Here is a 16203-nt window from a genome sequence, read left to right as displayed (position 1 = left end):
GCATTTTGGTTTCATATTATTCTTTTGATCTTTTAGGAGGAGGAGGGGGAGATGGCTATATTGACTCATGGTTAAAAACTGGAAGACCTATATAATTCTTCGTAAAAATATGTTTTTTGATTAATATGTATCCTATTATATGCATCAGAATATATACTGATACAGTAATTTTTCTGAATGATATTTTACTGACTGCTAGTTGGCTGTCATTCTACTTATATGTATTAGTGAACTCTGCATTGGCCTAAGAACACTTGATCTGGATATTTCATTTTCATAATTTTCATTAGCTTGTGTTAACTACTACTAATACTGTATTGATTTCTCAATTATAGTCAAGTAAAGGAGAATTGACTGTACTTGTACATCAGCTTCAAGAGAAAGATAAATTACTTGCTGCTGTGAAGGAAGATGCTGCTGCTATGAAAGATCGGTGTAAGCAGTTAACCCAGGTGAAGTCATTCTTGCATTTAAAGGATATACTTTTTTTTTTTAAAGCAAAGGCTGTTTTATCTTTTTATTGATTTTAGAAAGAAGGGAAAGTGAGAGAGAGAGAGAGAGAGAGAGAGAGAGAGAAACATTGATGTGAGAAACATCAATTGTTGCCTCCCACACATGCCTGACCAGATTCAAATCTGAAACTTGAGTATGTGCCCTGACTGGAAATTGAACCACCCACCTTTCAGTGTGCAGGATGATGCTCCAACCAACTGAGCCACACCAGCCAAGGCTAAAGGATACAGTTTTTGAATCAGAATCAGTGAAGGATTTTAGAAATTGTCCACAATTCCTGAGTTAATTATTTGTGTAAAAGCCATTTTCATTTAGAGTTTTGGTGGTGGTGGTGGGGTCTTACTCTTTTGTGTAATTTATAGCCTATAGTTGAATTATGAATTTAAAATAACAGTACTTATAGATATCCTAATTTCAAAATAATGGAAGCATTTGGACATTGTTCAATTGGATCTCACTTAAATTATTCTCTATAGAAGCACAAAACTCAGTGCGATTTTGTTTAAATTATAAAAATTTATAATTTTTAATCATTGAAGTTCTTCAAGCCCTGGAAATTTTACTCTGAGACATAAAGAAAGGCCTTTAACAAATCATGTTAAATGATACAAACTTTTAGATGTAAGGTACAGCATGGTGACTACAGTTAATAATACTGTATTGTATATTTGAAAGATTCTAGGAGAGTAGATCTTAAAAGTTCTTAACAAGAAAAAAAATTTCCAACTGTGTGGTTTTGATATTAACTAGAATTACTTTTCAATATATACAAATAATGAATCATTGTGTTGTAAACCTGAAACTAATATAATATTCGTTGTCAATTAAATCTCAAAAAAATAATGTAGACTGAGAACATAATTGAAAGTCAATAGAAAATGGGGTCTCATTTCTTCTGAAATACTATTTCTCCTTTTAGGAATTAAGTACAGTAGAGTAAAATGAGGTTTATTTCTGTATCATTCACAGAACTTCTTCATGACATTATGAGAATGGCTTTATTTGAATATAAAATTCTTTATGTGAATTTGAAGTAAATATGTGATTGGAAAAACTTGGTCAGATTAAGATTAAACAAAGTTGTTACTAAAATATAATCATTTGCTTAAGATTAGAAACTTTAGTTTTATGTTACCATATTTTTTGACTATATTTTAAGATTAGAAACTTTAGTATAGTTTTATGTTGCTATATTTTTCTGACTATATTTAAAAAATTAAAAAAGGTAACTACGTTTTGGTTATTCATTGAGCTGTACACTTCAGATGTGAATACTTTTTCCTAAGTGCTTTATCTATATCATATAACAGTTTCCCAATGTAAATGAATTAACTCCTTTGGGCAACCATAAATTACATAAAAATCTTAAATTTTGTCAGTTTCTTACAGCAGGGGCATGGGCTGATCATACCTGCAGATAACTTTCAAATTGTTTGACTTTCTTTTACTTTGATAATTAATATTTGTTCTAGAAGTTCATAATATTTGCAACATAAAATGAAACCACCTTTTAAAGATTTGACTTAGGAAGATAATACAACTCTGTTTTCTGATTTTTACTTTTCCCTTATTCCAAACTTCCATTCTGCTATAAACATATCAATCTCCTTCCCTAGGAAAGAGGCTTCTTTTTTCTTCTATACTATTTTTTCCAGTCCTTTTTTTGTACCCTAAAAGAGAGCTAGTACCTCCAAATTATAGAGAATTAACTGTTTTTCTTTTTTTTAATGTATTGAATGATTTTAGAGGGAGAGAGATAGAAGCAGCGATTTGTTGTTGCACGCATTTATGCATTCATTGGTTCTCCTTGTGTGTGCCCTGACTGGAGATTGAACTCACAACTTTGGTATCGGGACGATGTTGTAACCAACTGAGCTACCCGGCCAGGAGAACTGTTTTGCTTTTAAAATGTTCTTTCTTATCAAGTTAGAAGGTAGGATTTATTTCAGGTTCAGCTCTAACTCTTAGACCAAAAAGTGCATTTGAAATAAGAGTTAACAGAATAGTGTTTATGAGGGAATTGGTGTAAAGAGGTGAGATACAGATGACAGTGTGTTTTTTTTTTAACCTTTCACCTTACTTTTAAAGTACTTATTTCAGAATTCATGATTATTTTACTGACATCATTTTTACTGATGTTAAAAATGTTTTCTTATTATTAGAGTCGTATGTTCTTATATTTTTAATAACACATTTTAATAATATTTTTTCTGGTTTACTCTTCTAGGAAATGATGACAGAGAAAGAAAGAAGCAATGTGGTTATAGCAAGGATGAAAGATCGTATTGGAACATTAGAAAAGGAACATAATGTATTTCAAAACAAAATGCATGTCAGTTATCAAGAGACTCAACAGATGCAGATGAAGGTATATATTCATTGTTTGAAAACAAAGTGAAGTATTTGCATTGATTTAATTTAATTAAGTGCCTAATATGGTAAGGCTTTATGCTGGGTCATGGTACAGTGGCTACTTAAACTGGCTGCCTCCTTAAGTAAACAACTTTTGTATGTCGGGATGAGGTAGAGAGCTGGAAGCTGACAAGTAAATAATCCATTATAATAGTGGTGTAAGCATTGGGTGCTTTGGAACAATGGAGATGGGAGGTGTGGAAGAGAAGGAATGATAGGGAAGACTTGTTAGAAATGATATTCAGACTGTTGAATCTTTTGAAACATTTAGGCCTGGTCAGCTACTTAGTAAGAGGATGAAGGAGTGGGCACTGCGTATAAGAGGTTTTTACTTGGTGTGATTCCTTAGTCATATCTCTGGAGATGATGATTCATTAGGTCTATATTGGGGCTATTTGAGCTTTTTAATTAGTGTACTCCAGTGTTTCCAATACAGAATGTTTGGAGATAACAGTTTGTAAGAAATAAAACTTACGTTATTTGTGAGTCAGGGCTGGAATGTAGAAGAGAAGATCTAGAGAAGTAAATAGAGGTCCTGTCTTAAAAGACCTTGTATAACTGAAGATTGGGGAGCCAGTGAAATTTAGCAAACCACAAGTGTTGATGCTGGAGGAATTAAAGGGCCAGACTTCCCAGACACAAGTGGGAGTGAGGCTCTGGGAGTGCCACTGAAAGAAGCGTTTTCAGAAGTCTCCATGGGAGGATGAAATGTGGAAGAAGGTTTTATTGGGGTAGAGTTATATTTCTCTAGTTCTAATATCCTATTTCCCTCATGCCAGTCCTGGAAGAGGAGCAGCTGGGAGTTCAGCAGAATCAGAAACAAGGCCAGTGTCCAAAGTTTCTGTTCAGTGTTGCAGCCAGTTGTGGTTCAGCATTCAGACCAGATTACAATACATCAGTCCATGTGTGGAATCCAACATGGCCTTGTGCCATGTGCATACAGCATAGCCTCCTGCAGCTGGAGTCCCCAGAGTGCTGGCATGTGTGTGAGAGAGAGAGGAAGGGCTGAGCTTCCTTTGTTTAGAAGTTTATATATTTAGATTTCCCGAGCTTTCAGTAGCCATGCTCATCTTGGCCACGAGTTGTTTTCAGGTGTGATTGACAGGCAAGTATTTTTCCACTTCACTCAGACCTTACTGGGAGTGTGTCTAAACTACCTTTCTCTAGTTCCTTCCCCAATCAATGAGCTGGGAACAAACTTGGAGTATTAAATGCAGCTTTTTGGCAAAGCTGAACAAATGTCATGCCTATACTATTCGATTTCCCCTTTCATCCCTTTTATGTTAAATAACAATCAGGTCATTAAAATGACATCAGTGTTATAATATTAGTATTTTAAATTACTACTCTGGCAGTATTGTGGAGAACGGAACAAAGGATAGATCTTTTGGAAAGCTTTGGCAGGAAACCAAGAGAACAAAGTCCTGAAATCAGATGTTGACAATGGAAAGATGAGTTTGAGTGATTTAAAAGAGTAGATAGAGCTTAGTGATAGAGTGGAGGAGAGAGGAAGAGAGAAATGATAATGAAGGATAACTCCTACAGTTTTGGTTCTCTCTCTCTTTTTTTTTTTTTTCAAAAAATATATTTTTTTTATTGATATTTTACAGAGAGGAAGGGAGAGGGATAGAGAGCTAGAAACATCGATGAGAGAGAAACATCGATCAGCTGCCTCCTGCACACCCCCCACTGGGGACATGCCCGCAACCAAGGTACATGCCCTTGACCGGGATCGAACCCGGGACCCTTCAGTCCGCAGGCCGATGCTCTATCCACTGAGCCAAACCGGTTTCGGCTGGTTCTCTCTCTTGTTATTACTTTCACCTGTCTTCTAGCATTTAAGAAAGTTCAGTTCTTACTGTATATATCTTTTCTCTGTATCATCCATTTTCATGATTCTAATTAGGTCTAATTCAGCGATTTTTTTTTTTTTTTTGGTCTTTTTGTTTTGAGATTTAAATATCATCTTTATTGCTAATAAAGAGGGTTTTGGAGAACATGGTTTGTGTCTACTTGCCAAGTGGGCTTATTATTATATTGGACTTTCTGAACTAGTAATTTTTTGAAATTATTTTCATTGCTGGCTGATGCTTCAGTTTGGAAGCTCTTATCATCACCTGTCTAAAATTATACTCTTTTGATCAGGTTGTTTTTGTTTTCCAACATTTTGAGGCATTATTATTATTACTCTTAAGTCCTTTGACTTTTCTCCCTTGCTCAATCTATAGTTTATTCTTAAAACCTTAATAGATACTGTATTTCTTGTTATTCTTGCATTTCTTGTTATTCTTAGACATTACCTTAGTTTAGTATTTCATACTGTTGCCGGTGGAAATGGGGTCCTTTCACAAAGTTGCAAGAAAAGCATTTTGGGAGACCCACGCATGGGAGGATAAGATGCAGTGGTAAGGTTTATTGGGATAGAAATAGAAGGCTACCCCCAGGTTCCTGATGTCTCATCACCATCTGTCCACCTGTGAAAAAAGTTCAGCCTTGTCTTCATCAAACCCAGGAAAATAGCTAATGTCCAGAAATTCTGTGCCATTTGTTTAGTCCATGTCAAAGCTTAGTCCAGTTCAACTTCTGTCCCTGTCTAGCTAGCATAGTCTCTGTTCCTGTCTGCACTCCATTTGGCGCTGTGTTGCTTTACCCAGGCTAGTGCTTGGTGCCTGCACTTAGAGTACCCATGGCTGGCTGGCCTCCTGCAGGCGGCTGCTATGCCCCCATGGCTGCTGTGGAGAGAGAATGCATGAGCACATGAATGAATGCATGTTACGGGCAGAGAGAGAGAGAGAGAGAGAGAGAGAGAGAGAGAGATATGGAGATAGGGATTGAGAGAGATTGAGAGAGAAAGAGAGAGATTGCCTTTAAGCTCGGATTGTCTTATCTCTGATTTGGGAAGGACCAGGTGCTCTTTCAAACCAACCCCTGTTGGTGCTGGATCCTCCCCCTAACTGATCCATTTTTTAGTTCTTGCCTGTTTCTGTGCCTCTTATCCAATCAAATCCTTTTCCCAGGTAAGGTAGCTCCTCTCCTTTATGGTCTTCATCTTGGCTCCTGTGCATGCCTGAAAGTGGAAAGACCTTCCTTTGTACCATCTTGGCTTCAACTGGGCATGTGCCCAATAGAGGAATTTCTTCTTTGTTGTTTTATTCCTTCCCCCTTTAGTTTGGGAGAGTGGGCCAGTTATACCCAGGGGAGATTGGAAACCAGTCCTTCCTCCCTTATATGGGGCAAGGAGGGGTGTTAATCCTGTTGGTGGGGCAATACTCTGATCCTATGGGGAGTCTATGAATGCTGCAACTTCCTAGTTAAGCAGGCTCATTGCTTAATTTAGCTCCCTCTTACATTAGGCTTCTCAATGTCTGATTCCCTCTTCTCTCTTCCTTTATTAATATAAACTAGCTACCTACAGTAACAATTCTAACATATTTGTGGCACCTTCTTAATAGATTTCTCATTTATGTGCTAACATGATTAGTACTAGATTTATGTTTATAAAACACTATTTTGATCACATTGCTAATCTGCAAATTTTAAAAAATATATTTTTCTTGATTTCAGAGAGGAAGGAAGAGGGAGAGAGAGATAGAAACATCCATGATGAGAGAGAATCATGGATCAGCTGCCTCCTGCAAGTCCCCCATTGGGGATCGAGCCCACAACCCGGGCATGTGCCCTTGACTGGAATCGAACCTGGGACCTTTCAGTTTGCAGGCTGACGCTCTATCCACTGAGCTAAGCCAGCTAGGGCTCTATTGCACATTTTAAACTTATTCTTCACTGCTATCAAAGTCCAAATGTTTTTTATGGAATTACACTAATAGTGGAATAGTACAAAAGAAGTGAATGACTGTTGTCAGGTTATTACCCCATCCACTGCTGTTTTTATTCTTTCATTTGGTCCAATCCTCCGTCTTCCCATCCTCGAGTCATTTAAAATATTCTTTCCTGTAAGTCAGGTTATGGAAGAACTGATTTTTCCTGCCTCAGGTGATATTTTCTTCTTCTTAATTGCTACTTAATGTTGATTTAAAAATTAGCTAGGTACTTATAGCATCCATCATCTTTTATTGAGGATGAAAGGTGTTGAAGTGATTCATCTTTTTTTTTTTTATTTGATTGCTTATAGAGGCCATGATATATAGATTCCATATAATAAATTCTCAGAAAAATAGAAACACACATTTTAATCTCTCTTAATTAAATAGATTTAAAATTATTAAGATTATTTTACATATTAAAGTAAGATATGCCCTTATGGAGATATAAGAGTCAGTGTTCTTTATCTTTTGATTCTATAATTCTGAAATAAAAAATTAGAGGCCAGAATATTTTAGCAAATAGAGTTTTGTGTAATGAATTTGCCATATATTTGGTTATGGCTCAATTTGCAATTTAGTATAAATGTATTAAACGTATTTTCAACTTTAAAACTTGATTAATAAAATCTTTAAAAAATATTGTGTACATAAAATTGACATAGGATTAAGACAGGCTTAATTCTGTATGAGTGTGGGGTAGGAAAAAGATTCTAAATCATTTTTAGTTCTGAAACAGCATCTCTGTGTATTTTGCATTTCAAATATGATAGCAGCTAGCATCTACTTGCATTTTTTAAAAAATTTTTTTAATTGATTTCAGAGAGGAAGGTAGAGGGAGAGAGCAAGATAGAAACATCAATGATGAGAGAGCATCACTGATTGGCTGCTTCCTACATGCCCCCCACTGGAGACTGAGCCTGCAACCCAGGCATGTGCCCTTGACCAGAATTAAACCCGGGATCCTTCAGTCCACAGGCCAGCGCTCTATCCACTGAACCAAATTGGCTAGAGCTACTTGAATTCTTTTTTAAAAATATATTTTTATTGATTTCAGAGAGGAAGTGAGAGTGAGAGATAGAAACATCAATGATGAGAGAGAATCAGTGATTAGCTGCCTCCTGCACACCCCCTACTGGGGATTGAGCCCACAACCCGGACATGTGATCATGATCAGACTCAAACCCAGGACCCTTCAGTCTGTAGGCCGACGCACTATCCACTGAGCAAAACTGGCAGGAGCTCCTTGCATTCTTGGATTTCTGTGGCAGCTGGTATTTGCTTTGCATTCATCACTATCAAAATGTAATTCATCTTTTAAATCCTATATAATAAAGAGCTAATATGCTAATTACACCAAACAGCAGAATGACCATCTGGACAACCCTCCAGACAACCTTCCAGACGAAGCCAGGGCTGCAAGGGCCGGCCGAGGCTGCGAGGGACTGTGAGGGCCAGCTGAGGCTGTCGGGGGCTGTGAGGGCCGGCCAAGGCAGCAGGGGCTGTGAGGTCCGAACCCCTTGCATGAATTTCATGCATCAGGCCTCTCGTTTCTTTATATTTAAGGATGGTGCAAAGTTTATACTTGATGCTTTTTACGTTCTCTTCACAATAAAGTGTCTTTTAAAAGTTAGCTCTGGCAGCCCTAGCCAGTTTGGGTCAGTGGATAGAGTGTCGGCCTGTGAATCAAAGGATCTTGTGTTCGATTCTGGTCAAGGACATGTATCTTAGTTGCAGGCTCCTCTCTGGTCCGGGCCCTGGTCAGGGCTCATGCAGGAGGCAACCAATTCATGTGTTTCTCTCACATCAATGTTTCTTCTTTCCCTGTCTCTTCCATTCTCTCTAAAAATCAATGGAAAAATATCCTCAGGTGAGGATTAAAAAAAAAAGTTAGCTTTGGTAGTCATTGTTTTCTACATCTTATGTTTGTAAAATAATTTTAGTTCCAGCAAGTTCGTGAGCAGATGGAAGCAGAGATAGCTCACTTGAAGCAGGAAAATGGCATATTGAGAGATGCTGTCAGCAACACTACAAACCAACTAGAAAACAAGTATGTTTCCAAATGCTTTATTTTTAATTGAATGGCAGAGTATTTTCTTTGATTGGCAGAGTATTTTCTTGAATCATCAAAATGGTGTTTGATAGTGATTGGTTAGACTTTTGTTTTTTATATTTGTTTATAAAATCAGTTAATTTAAAAAAAACAATTCTCTTGCTCTGTGAAGAACCTCTTTCGCTAAACTACATGATAAGTACTGTACTTCCAATGGAATAGTATACAAATTTATGAGACTGAAGTTTTAAACCATCTATCCCCCTTAACAGTAGTTATCAAATTTCATTATTCTGAAGAGCATCTTGGCATGTTAGTTAAAAAAGCATATTCTTGAGTCCGATCCCTAAAAGATTATAATTCGGTGCTCTAAGATGGAGCCCAGGAGTGTACATATTAAGACACATTCCACTAATAGTTATGTAGTTGGCTCTGATACTTTGAGAAACAGTGCATTAGAGAAGACTAGTAGCATCCTTACACAGACTAAATCCTGTTAGATTTTAATACAGTTTTCAGAATATCAGTTTGAGGGTGACACTGTTGATTGTGCTTATGAGTGTGGTCATTTATTTTCTTGATTATATTATAGTGATTTTAGAATTTGTATAATTGTCATCAGAATGATTCAGAGGTTACACTCAGTATGTTGCTTATTCTTTATATTAGTCAATAATAATGGGAGGTTCCTAATCCAGTTACTGTTTTCAGGCAGTCTGCTGAACTAAATAAACTGCGCCAGGATTATGCTAGATTGGTGAATGAGCTGACTGAGAAAACAGGAAAATTGCAGCAAGAGGAAGTTCAAAAGAAGAATGCTGAGCAAGCAGTTACTCAGCTGAAGGTGATATATTTCCACCCATATTTATTATTTCATAAATAATGTACACATTCAATTCAGTGTCCTAAATGTATATAAAGGGTTGAGATATGTAATTTGAGGCTGAATAGGACCTGTAGTACTCTGCCTATATACACTTGTATGCACTTATGTAAGAATTAAATATAGGCTTAAGTTTGAAGTTAAAGACTGAAGATATGAAAAATGAAATGAGCTGATTGATAGGTACCAGGTGTACCGGTTAATAATGCGGATTTTGTAATCAAAGAAAACACGATAATCTGTACTAATAATAGAGGAATATGCAAATTAGCCAGGACACCATAGCGTCATGACCATTCAGCAGGGTGGGTGGGGTTGTGGGGCCGTGAGGTGGGACTCTGGGTCTGGCGTGATTTTGTCCCACCCAGGCATACTCCCCTGAGTCCCCGCAGCCGAATCCCAACGTGGACCTGGGGTTTACTAAACTTTACTGGAGTTGCTCCCCACACCCCCACCCCCTGCCCCAGGACCACGCTTCCTGCAGCAGTGCACCCTGGCAGCCTCCTGACAGGCAGGCAGCCGGGGAGAGCCTAGTGGGGCAGGGGCAGCAGGGAGCCATGGAGGGGCGGGGCTGCCAGAGCCAAGTTCCGAGGGGTCTGAGGAGAGCGCATGACAGGAGCCGGGACTGCAAAGAAGGAAGAGGAAGTGGCCAAGGGGAACTCTTCCAATCCCCCTGCACGGACACCCTACCCCCAGCCCTCGCAACCCTGGGAGGGCGAGGAGGCTGACTGGATGTGGAGAAGACCCAGCCTCGGGGATAGCCGCAGCCCACACCGCCAACTCCCGATCTCTTACCTTGCCACCCCTGCCAGGGGTGCCCACAACAATAGCACGCTGGCGACGACCCGTCAGTGTCCCGGAGGCACCCGTGGCCCATTGCTGCTGGGTCCCCTTCGCTGGGGCTGGGCACACCTCTCCTCCCTACAACTCCAGACCCGGGTGGAGGCAGGCCCGAGCGGCCTCCCAGGGTCAGACCCATCCCCCCCAGACAGCGGCACTGTTTCCGCAGTGGAAGTGGGCTGAACCTCGCTGGGGGCCGTGGCTAAACCCGCCCTCCTAGCCCACCTGGCCCCACCCTGGCCCAGTCCCACTCCCCCTTCACCTCCTTGGCCCCCCTCCCGCTCCAGGAGATTGGATCCCCACCCTGTGCAGGTACAGCTGCGAAATGGCCACGTATAATTTAAAGAATGGCACCAAGCGGGGAGGTTTTACAGTTACCCCCCCTTCGGCCTCGCCAACCCCCTAGCACCCCTTTACTGCCCCCCTGGCCAGCGCCTCCAGGGACGACCACCGCTACAGGACTGCTGGCCAGAGCCCGCCCCTTCGAGGCCTGCGGAACCCTCTGCAAAGCTTCAATAGCTGCAGTCCCAGGAAACAATCATGTCCTCCTCCCCTAATCAGCACCTGCTACCTGTGAGGGTACCCGTGGGCTTAAAAATAACAATCCCTTCCCATTTAGACATCACTTACTTGATGAAACATTTCTAGGTTTATTAGCTCAGAACCTCCTCATGACAACCCAGTGAGGTAGGCGGAGAAGAGATTACAATTCCCATGGTATATGCGTATGTATTCAGAAATGAAGCTCAGAGAGGAAAAGTGTCAAGCCCAGTGATTCCCAAGGTGCAGCACACGCCCCACAGGGGGGCAATTTGATTTTAAATGGGGGCAATTCAAGAATGAGTTAACAGTGAATTTTTTGCATTTCTTATGGTTCTAGGGGGCCTCGTCTACAGCGTATCCTATATAATAAAAAGGCTAATATGCAAATGACCGAATGGTAGACTGACCGGTCACTATGATGTGCACTGACCACCAGGGGGCAGACCCTCAACGCAGGAGCTGCCCCCTGGTGGTCAGTGTGCTCCCACAGGGGGAGTGCCGCTCAGCTAGAAGCCGGGCTTACGGCTGGCGAGCACAGTGGCAGTGGTGGGAGCCTCTCCAGCCTCTGTGGCAATGCTAAGGATGTCTGACTGATGGCTTAGTGGGCCTAAGCCAGCCGTGGGCAAACTACGGCCCGCGGGCCGGATCTGGCCCGTTCGGCTGTTCTATCCGGCCCGTGGAGCCGAAAGAGCGGAGGGTTCTCTTGCTCTCCCCTCTGCTCCTTTACTTTGAATTTATGTTAGTTCACACAAACACTCCATCCATGCTTTTGTTCCGGCCCTCCGGTCCAGTTTAAGAACCCATTGTGGCCCTCGAGTCAAAAAGTTTGCCCACCCCTGGCCTAAGCCATCATTTGGACATCCCCCCAGAGCTCCCAGACTGTGAGAGGGTGCAGGCCAGGGTGGGGGATCCCCCCCATTAAGTGCATGAATTTCGTGCACTGGGCCTCTAGTTTCAAGAGAAACATCAAAAGTGCTTTATTCAAAGTAATGTCCATTGCTGGCTACGCATTTCCCCCATCTTTCAGGTAATTTGTGGATACTATCCCAATAGAACTTTTCTTGTGTTGAGGCAAACCATTCAGAGACCCAATTTTCCACTTCTTCATTCGTTTTGAAATGCTGCTCAGAAAGTACGTGTGCCATCAATGAGAACAAGTGGTAATCTGAAGGACCAAGGTCTGGTGAATACATTGGGTGGGTTAATACTTCCCAGGCAAGATCTTTGAACATGTTTTTAACTGGTTTTGAAGTGTGTGATCATTTGAAGTGTGTGTTATCATGAAGCAAAATTACTCTGCTGTGTCTTCTGGCACATTCTGGTCGTTTTACGATCAAAGCGTGGTTCAAATTGATTATTTGTTGTCGGTAGCGATCAGTATTAACGGTTTCACCTGGTTTTAGAAGCTCATAATACACCATACCTTCCTGATCCCACCAAACGCAGAACATTGTCTTCTTACCGAAGCGATTTGGCCTTGCAGTCGATGTTGATGGTTAATCTGGATCAACCCATGATTTTGTGCATTTCGGATTCTCAAAATAAACCCACTTTTGATTGCCAGTCACAATTCGATGCATAAAAGACTTTCTTTTGGGCCGTTGAAGCAACATTTTACTGATGACTTTTCGGTTTTCCATTTGTCTTCCGTTCAGTTAATGTGGCACCCACTTTCCTTCCTTTAAATCTTTCCCATTGCTTGTAAACGATCGGAAATTGTTTGCTGAGCACCCTTTAATCTTTCTGCAAGTAGTTTTTGAGTTTGACATGCTTCGTCATCCAATAATGCTTGTAATTGTTGTTAAAACTTTTTTGGTTGACCTGGACGTTCTTTGTCTTTCACATCAAAATCATCACTTTTAAAGCATTTAAACCAGCATTCATAAGTATCTTGAGATGGAGCATGTTCACCATAAGCTTCCCGAAGTATACGATAACTTTCAGCAGCACTTTTCTTCAAAATAAAGTAATGAATTAAAACTTCCCGCAAATGCTCTTTTTTTTTTGACACAAAATTCGACATTTTTAAGCATAAAAATATCTATGATGTTAACACCTTCAGAAAATATGACATATGAAGTTTTGAAGCTTGCTGTCAATACAATAAAATAGCATACATATCAAATCGCATATATATCAACATATGTGTATAACTCCATCTATTGAAAAAAATCTGCATTATTAACCAGTACACCTGTATATTAGTAACCAGTAGAGAGAATTTCATCTTATATGTGGAGGTTAGGGTCTACCCATGTAAGTAAAAAGTCATGTAGTTAAAATTACCTTCAACATTACTTACTCATAACTTGGATTTCTTAGTAAGTTCAAACAAAGTTTATTTTTCTTCCAGCATTGGAATAGATTATTTTTCCTTGTCTGAGCACCAGACCTAGTAATGCTCCAATAGCTTTTGCTTGAGCCATAGTACACAAAAAGTATACACTGTTTCCTTATACACCAGAATTTATCTTTAGCCACTTGGTAAGTTGAAATGTTCAAATTGAGAAGAGATGCATGTGTTTGCTGAAGCTGTCTGAGAGAGGAGTAGATTTGTTCTCTTGAACATTTTAGCATATATACATTGAGCAGAATGATGGGTGGAACTGTCTTTTCCTCCTTTTACTGGGGAGAGGATTTGTTGAGTGTGTAGTTGAATTTGTATAAGTTAAATGTAGTAGTTTCCTAGGTATTTGATACAGTAATATATTGATATTAGTTTCAGAATAGTAGGGATTAAAAGGGCCTTGGGAATAATTGAATGTAGAAAATAGTGTAAGTTTTGTTTTCTTAGTTTTCATGGATCCCTTGGGGAGATTGATATAATCGTCCTTTCTTTTATTTAATACTAGAGGCCCGGCGCACAAAATTTGTGCGCGGGGCGGGGGGTGTGTGGGGTGGTCCCTCAGCCCAGCCTGCATCCTCTCCAATCTGGGAACCCTCAAGGGATGTCCGACTGCCCGGTGGGATCAGACCTAAACGGGCAGTCGGACATCCCTCTCACAATCCAGGACTGCTGGCTCCCAACCGCTTGCCTGCCTTTTTGGCTGATTGCCCCTAACCGCTTCTGCCTGCCAGCCTGATCACCCCCTAACTGCTCCCCTGCCAGCCTGATTGACGCCTAACTGCTCCCCTGCTGGCCCGATTGCCCCTAACTGCCCTCCCCTGCCAGCCTGGTCACCGCTAACTGCCCTCCCCTGTCGGCCTGATCACCCACAACTGCCCTCCCCTGCAGGCCTGGTTGCCCCTAACTGTCCTCCCCTGCAGGCCTGGTCACCCCCAACTGCCCTCCCCTGCTGGCCATCTTGTGGCGGCCATCTTGTGTCCACATGGGGGTGGCCATCTTTGACCACATGGGGGCAGCCATCTTGTGTGTTGGAGTGATAGTCTATTTGCATATTACTTCTTCATTATATAGGATTTGTCTTGCTGGTGTGTTTTTTGCTGGCATTTACACATATGGAAGTTTGTTCTCTGGATATGGATAAGTAGATAATGACACTAAAGATTAAAGTGTTGTGCTATACCTCAAATTACAAATTATGTGTACCTACTGAAATTTAGCAATAAAGATACCATCTTTTCTTTTGAAAGCCTATTAGCTCACGGAAGATTAATGGAAAACAGATTATAGCTAGGAGGATCAGATATATACATAGTAGGTATAATGATCCACCAGCACAAATATTGTTTCGAAATAATTTCCAATATCTAAATCCTGTATACACATGGTGGTGGTGATGCGGGTGGGGGGGAGGTGGTAGAATGGCTGTGGCTGATAATATCCATGCATATTATCAGGCTAAACATATCTGCCTATCTTATTAAAATGTAGGAGACTAATTGTTGGAATAAGCAGTTTTATGATACAACAGTAAAGGTAGAGGATACTTAAAAATAAATGCAATCCTGTGTTTGTGCTGATTTATCCATTCTCCAGGTTCAATTACAAGAAGCTGAGAGAAGGCGGGAAGAAGTCCAAAGTTATATCAGGAAGAGAACAGCAGAGCATGAGGCAGCACAGCAAGGTAAGGGGAAGAGGTAGTCATGTAAATTTTGTATATAATTCTGTGTAAAATTTTCTCCCCTTTCCATATTGTTGAGACAGTATGTAATTTGGCATTTTGGTTATAGCTCAATAAAAATAGCTTTTAAACTTTTAAAGCACCTTTATTACTTTAACATTCCCTAGGGTTTTACAGATAAGCACTCTAACTCTGGCCAGTGGGGCTCAGCTGGTTGGAGTATAGTCCCAACACCAAAAGGTTGCAGGTTCAATACCTGGTTAGGACTGGTATTGGAAGAAAATCGATCGATTATTCTCTCTCACATTGATGTCTGTCTGTCCGTCCGTATGTCTCTTCCCCCGCGCCCCCCCCCCCCCCCCCAAATCAGTTAGCATGCCCTCAGGTGGGGATTTAAAAAAAAAAGCAGTCTAAAAGCTTTGAAGCATTAAGTTGCAAAAAAATTATAGTCCATAATAGGGTAATACGACCCTTGCTGTGTGTTTCCTTTCTGTAGTTATTTATTCCTTTTGGTTCTTTGATCAACTCTTCATTTGATTTTTTTGTTTCTAAGGGTCTCACTTCCTATATTGTGAAGAGAAAAACAAGAGCATTATTATTCCAAATAGTTGACTTAAAACTCCCTACTCCTTAAATACTTTCACCTCTTATTCTTAATTTTATAAATATACTAGAGGCCCGGTGCACAAAATTTGTGCATGGGGTGGGGGTGGTGTCCCTCAGCCCAGCCTGCACCCTCTCCAATCTGGAACCCCTCGAGAGATGTTGATTGGGCCATGGGGTTGTGGCCAGCCTGGGTGAGGGGCTGATGGCTGTTTGTAGGCTGGCCACACACCCCGGTGACCCAAGCTCCCAGCCCCTCCTTTTTTTCAGTGCCTCCTTGAGCGGAGGCCAGGGCCGGCTGGAAGCAGGTATCTGGGATTTATTTACCTTCTATAATTGAAATTTTGTAGCCTTGAGTGGAGGCCAGGGCCAGCTAGGCCTGGCGGGAAGCTTGGCTTCCTCCATCACCGGGGGCATCCCAAGCCTTCTGCTCACTCCAGCTCCGTGGCCGCCGCCATTTTTGTTGGGTTAATTTGCACACTTGCTCCTGATTGGCTGGTGGGTGTAGCG

The 16203-nt window shown here is 40.9% G+C and overlaps 1 protein-coding gene across 13 annotated transcripts in view; it reads left to right on the top strand.

Moving 5' to 3' along the window:
• The window catches only part of KTN1 (kinectin 1), a 123734-nt gene that overhangs the window by 32761 nt on the left and 74770 nt on the right, over nucleotides 1-16203 (top strand). For all 13 annotated transcript variants that reach the window (XM_080640548.1, XM_080640545.1, XM_080640544.1 and 10 more), the window contains exons 6-10: nucleotides 336-452; nucleotides 2741-2881; nucleotides 8690-8796; nucleotides 9511-9643; nucleotides 15006-15093. In XM_080640548.1, the coding sequence (XP_080496674.1) occupies nucleotides 336-452; nucleotides 2741-2881; nucleotides 8690-8796; nucleotides 9511-9643; nucleotides 15006-15093 (586 nt within the window). The remainder of the gene's footprint in view (nucleotides 1-335; nucleotides 453-2740; nucleotides 2882-8689; nucleotides 8797-9510; nucleotides 9644-15005; nucleotides 15094-16203) is intronic.

Source organism: Plecotus auritus (genome assembly GCF_963455305.1).
Source record: "Plecotus auritus genome assembly, chromosome: 1".
Lineage (NCBI taxonomy): Eukaryota > Metazoa > Chordata > Mammalia > Chiroptera > Vespertilionidae > Plecotus > Plecotus auritus.
Note: the sequence above shows the minus strand (reverse complement) of the source record. Positions and strands in the feature narration are given on the sequence as shown.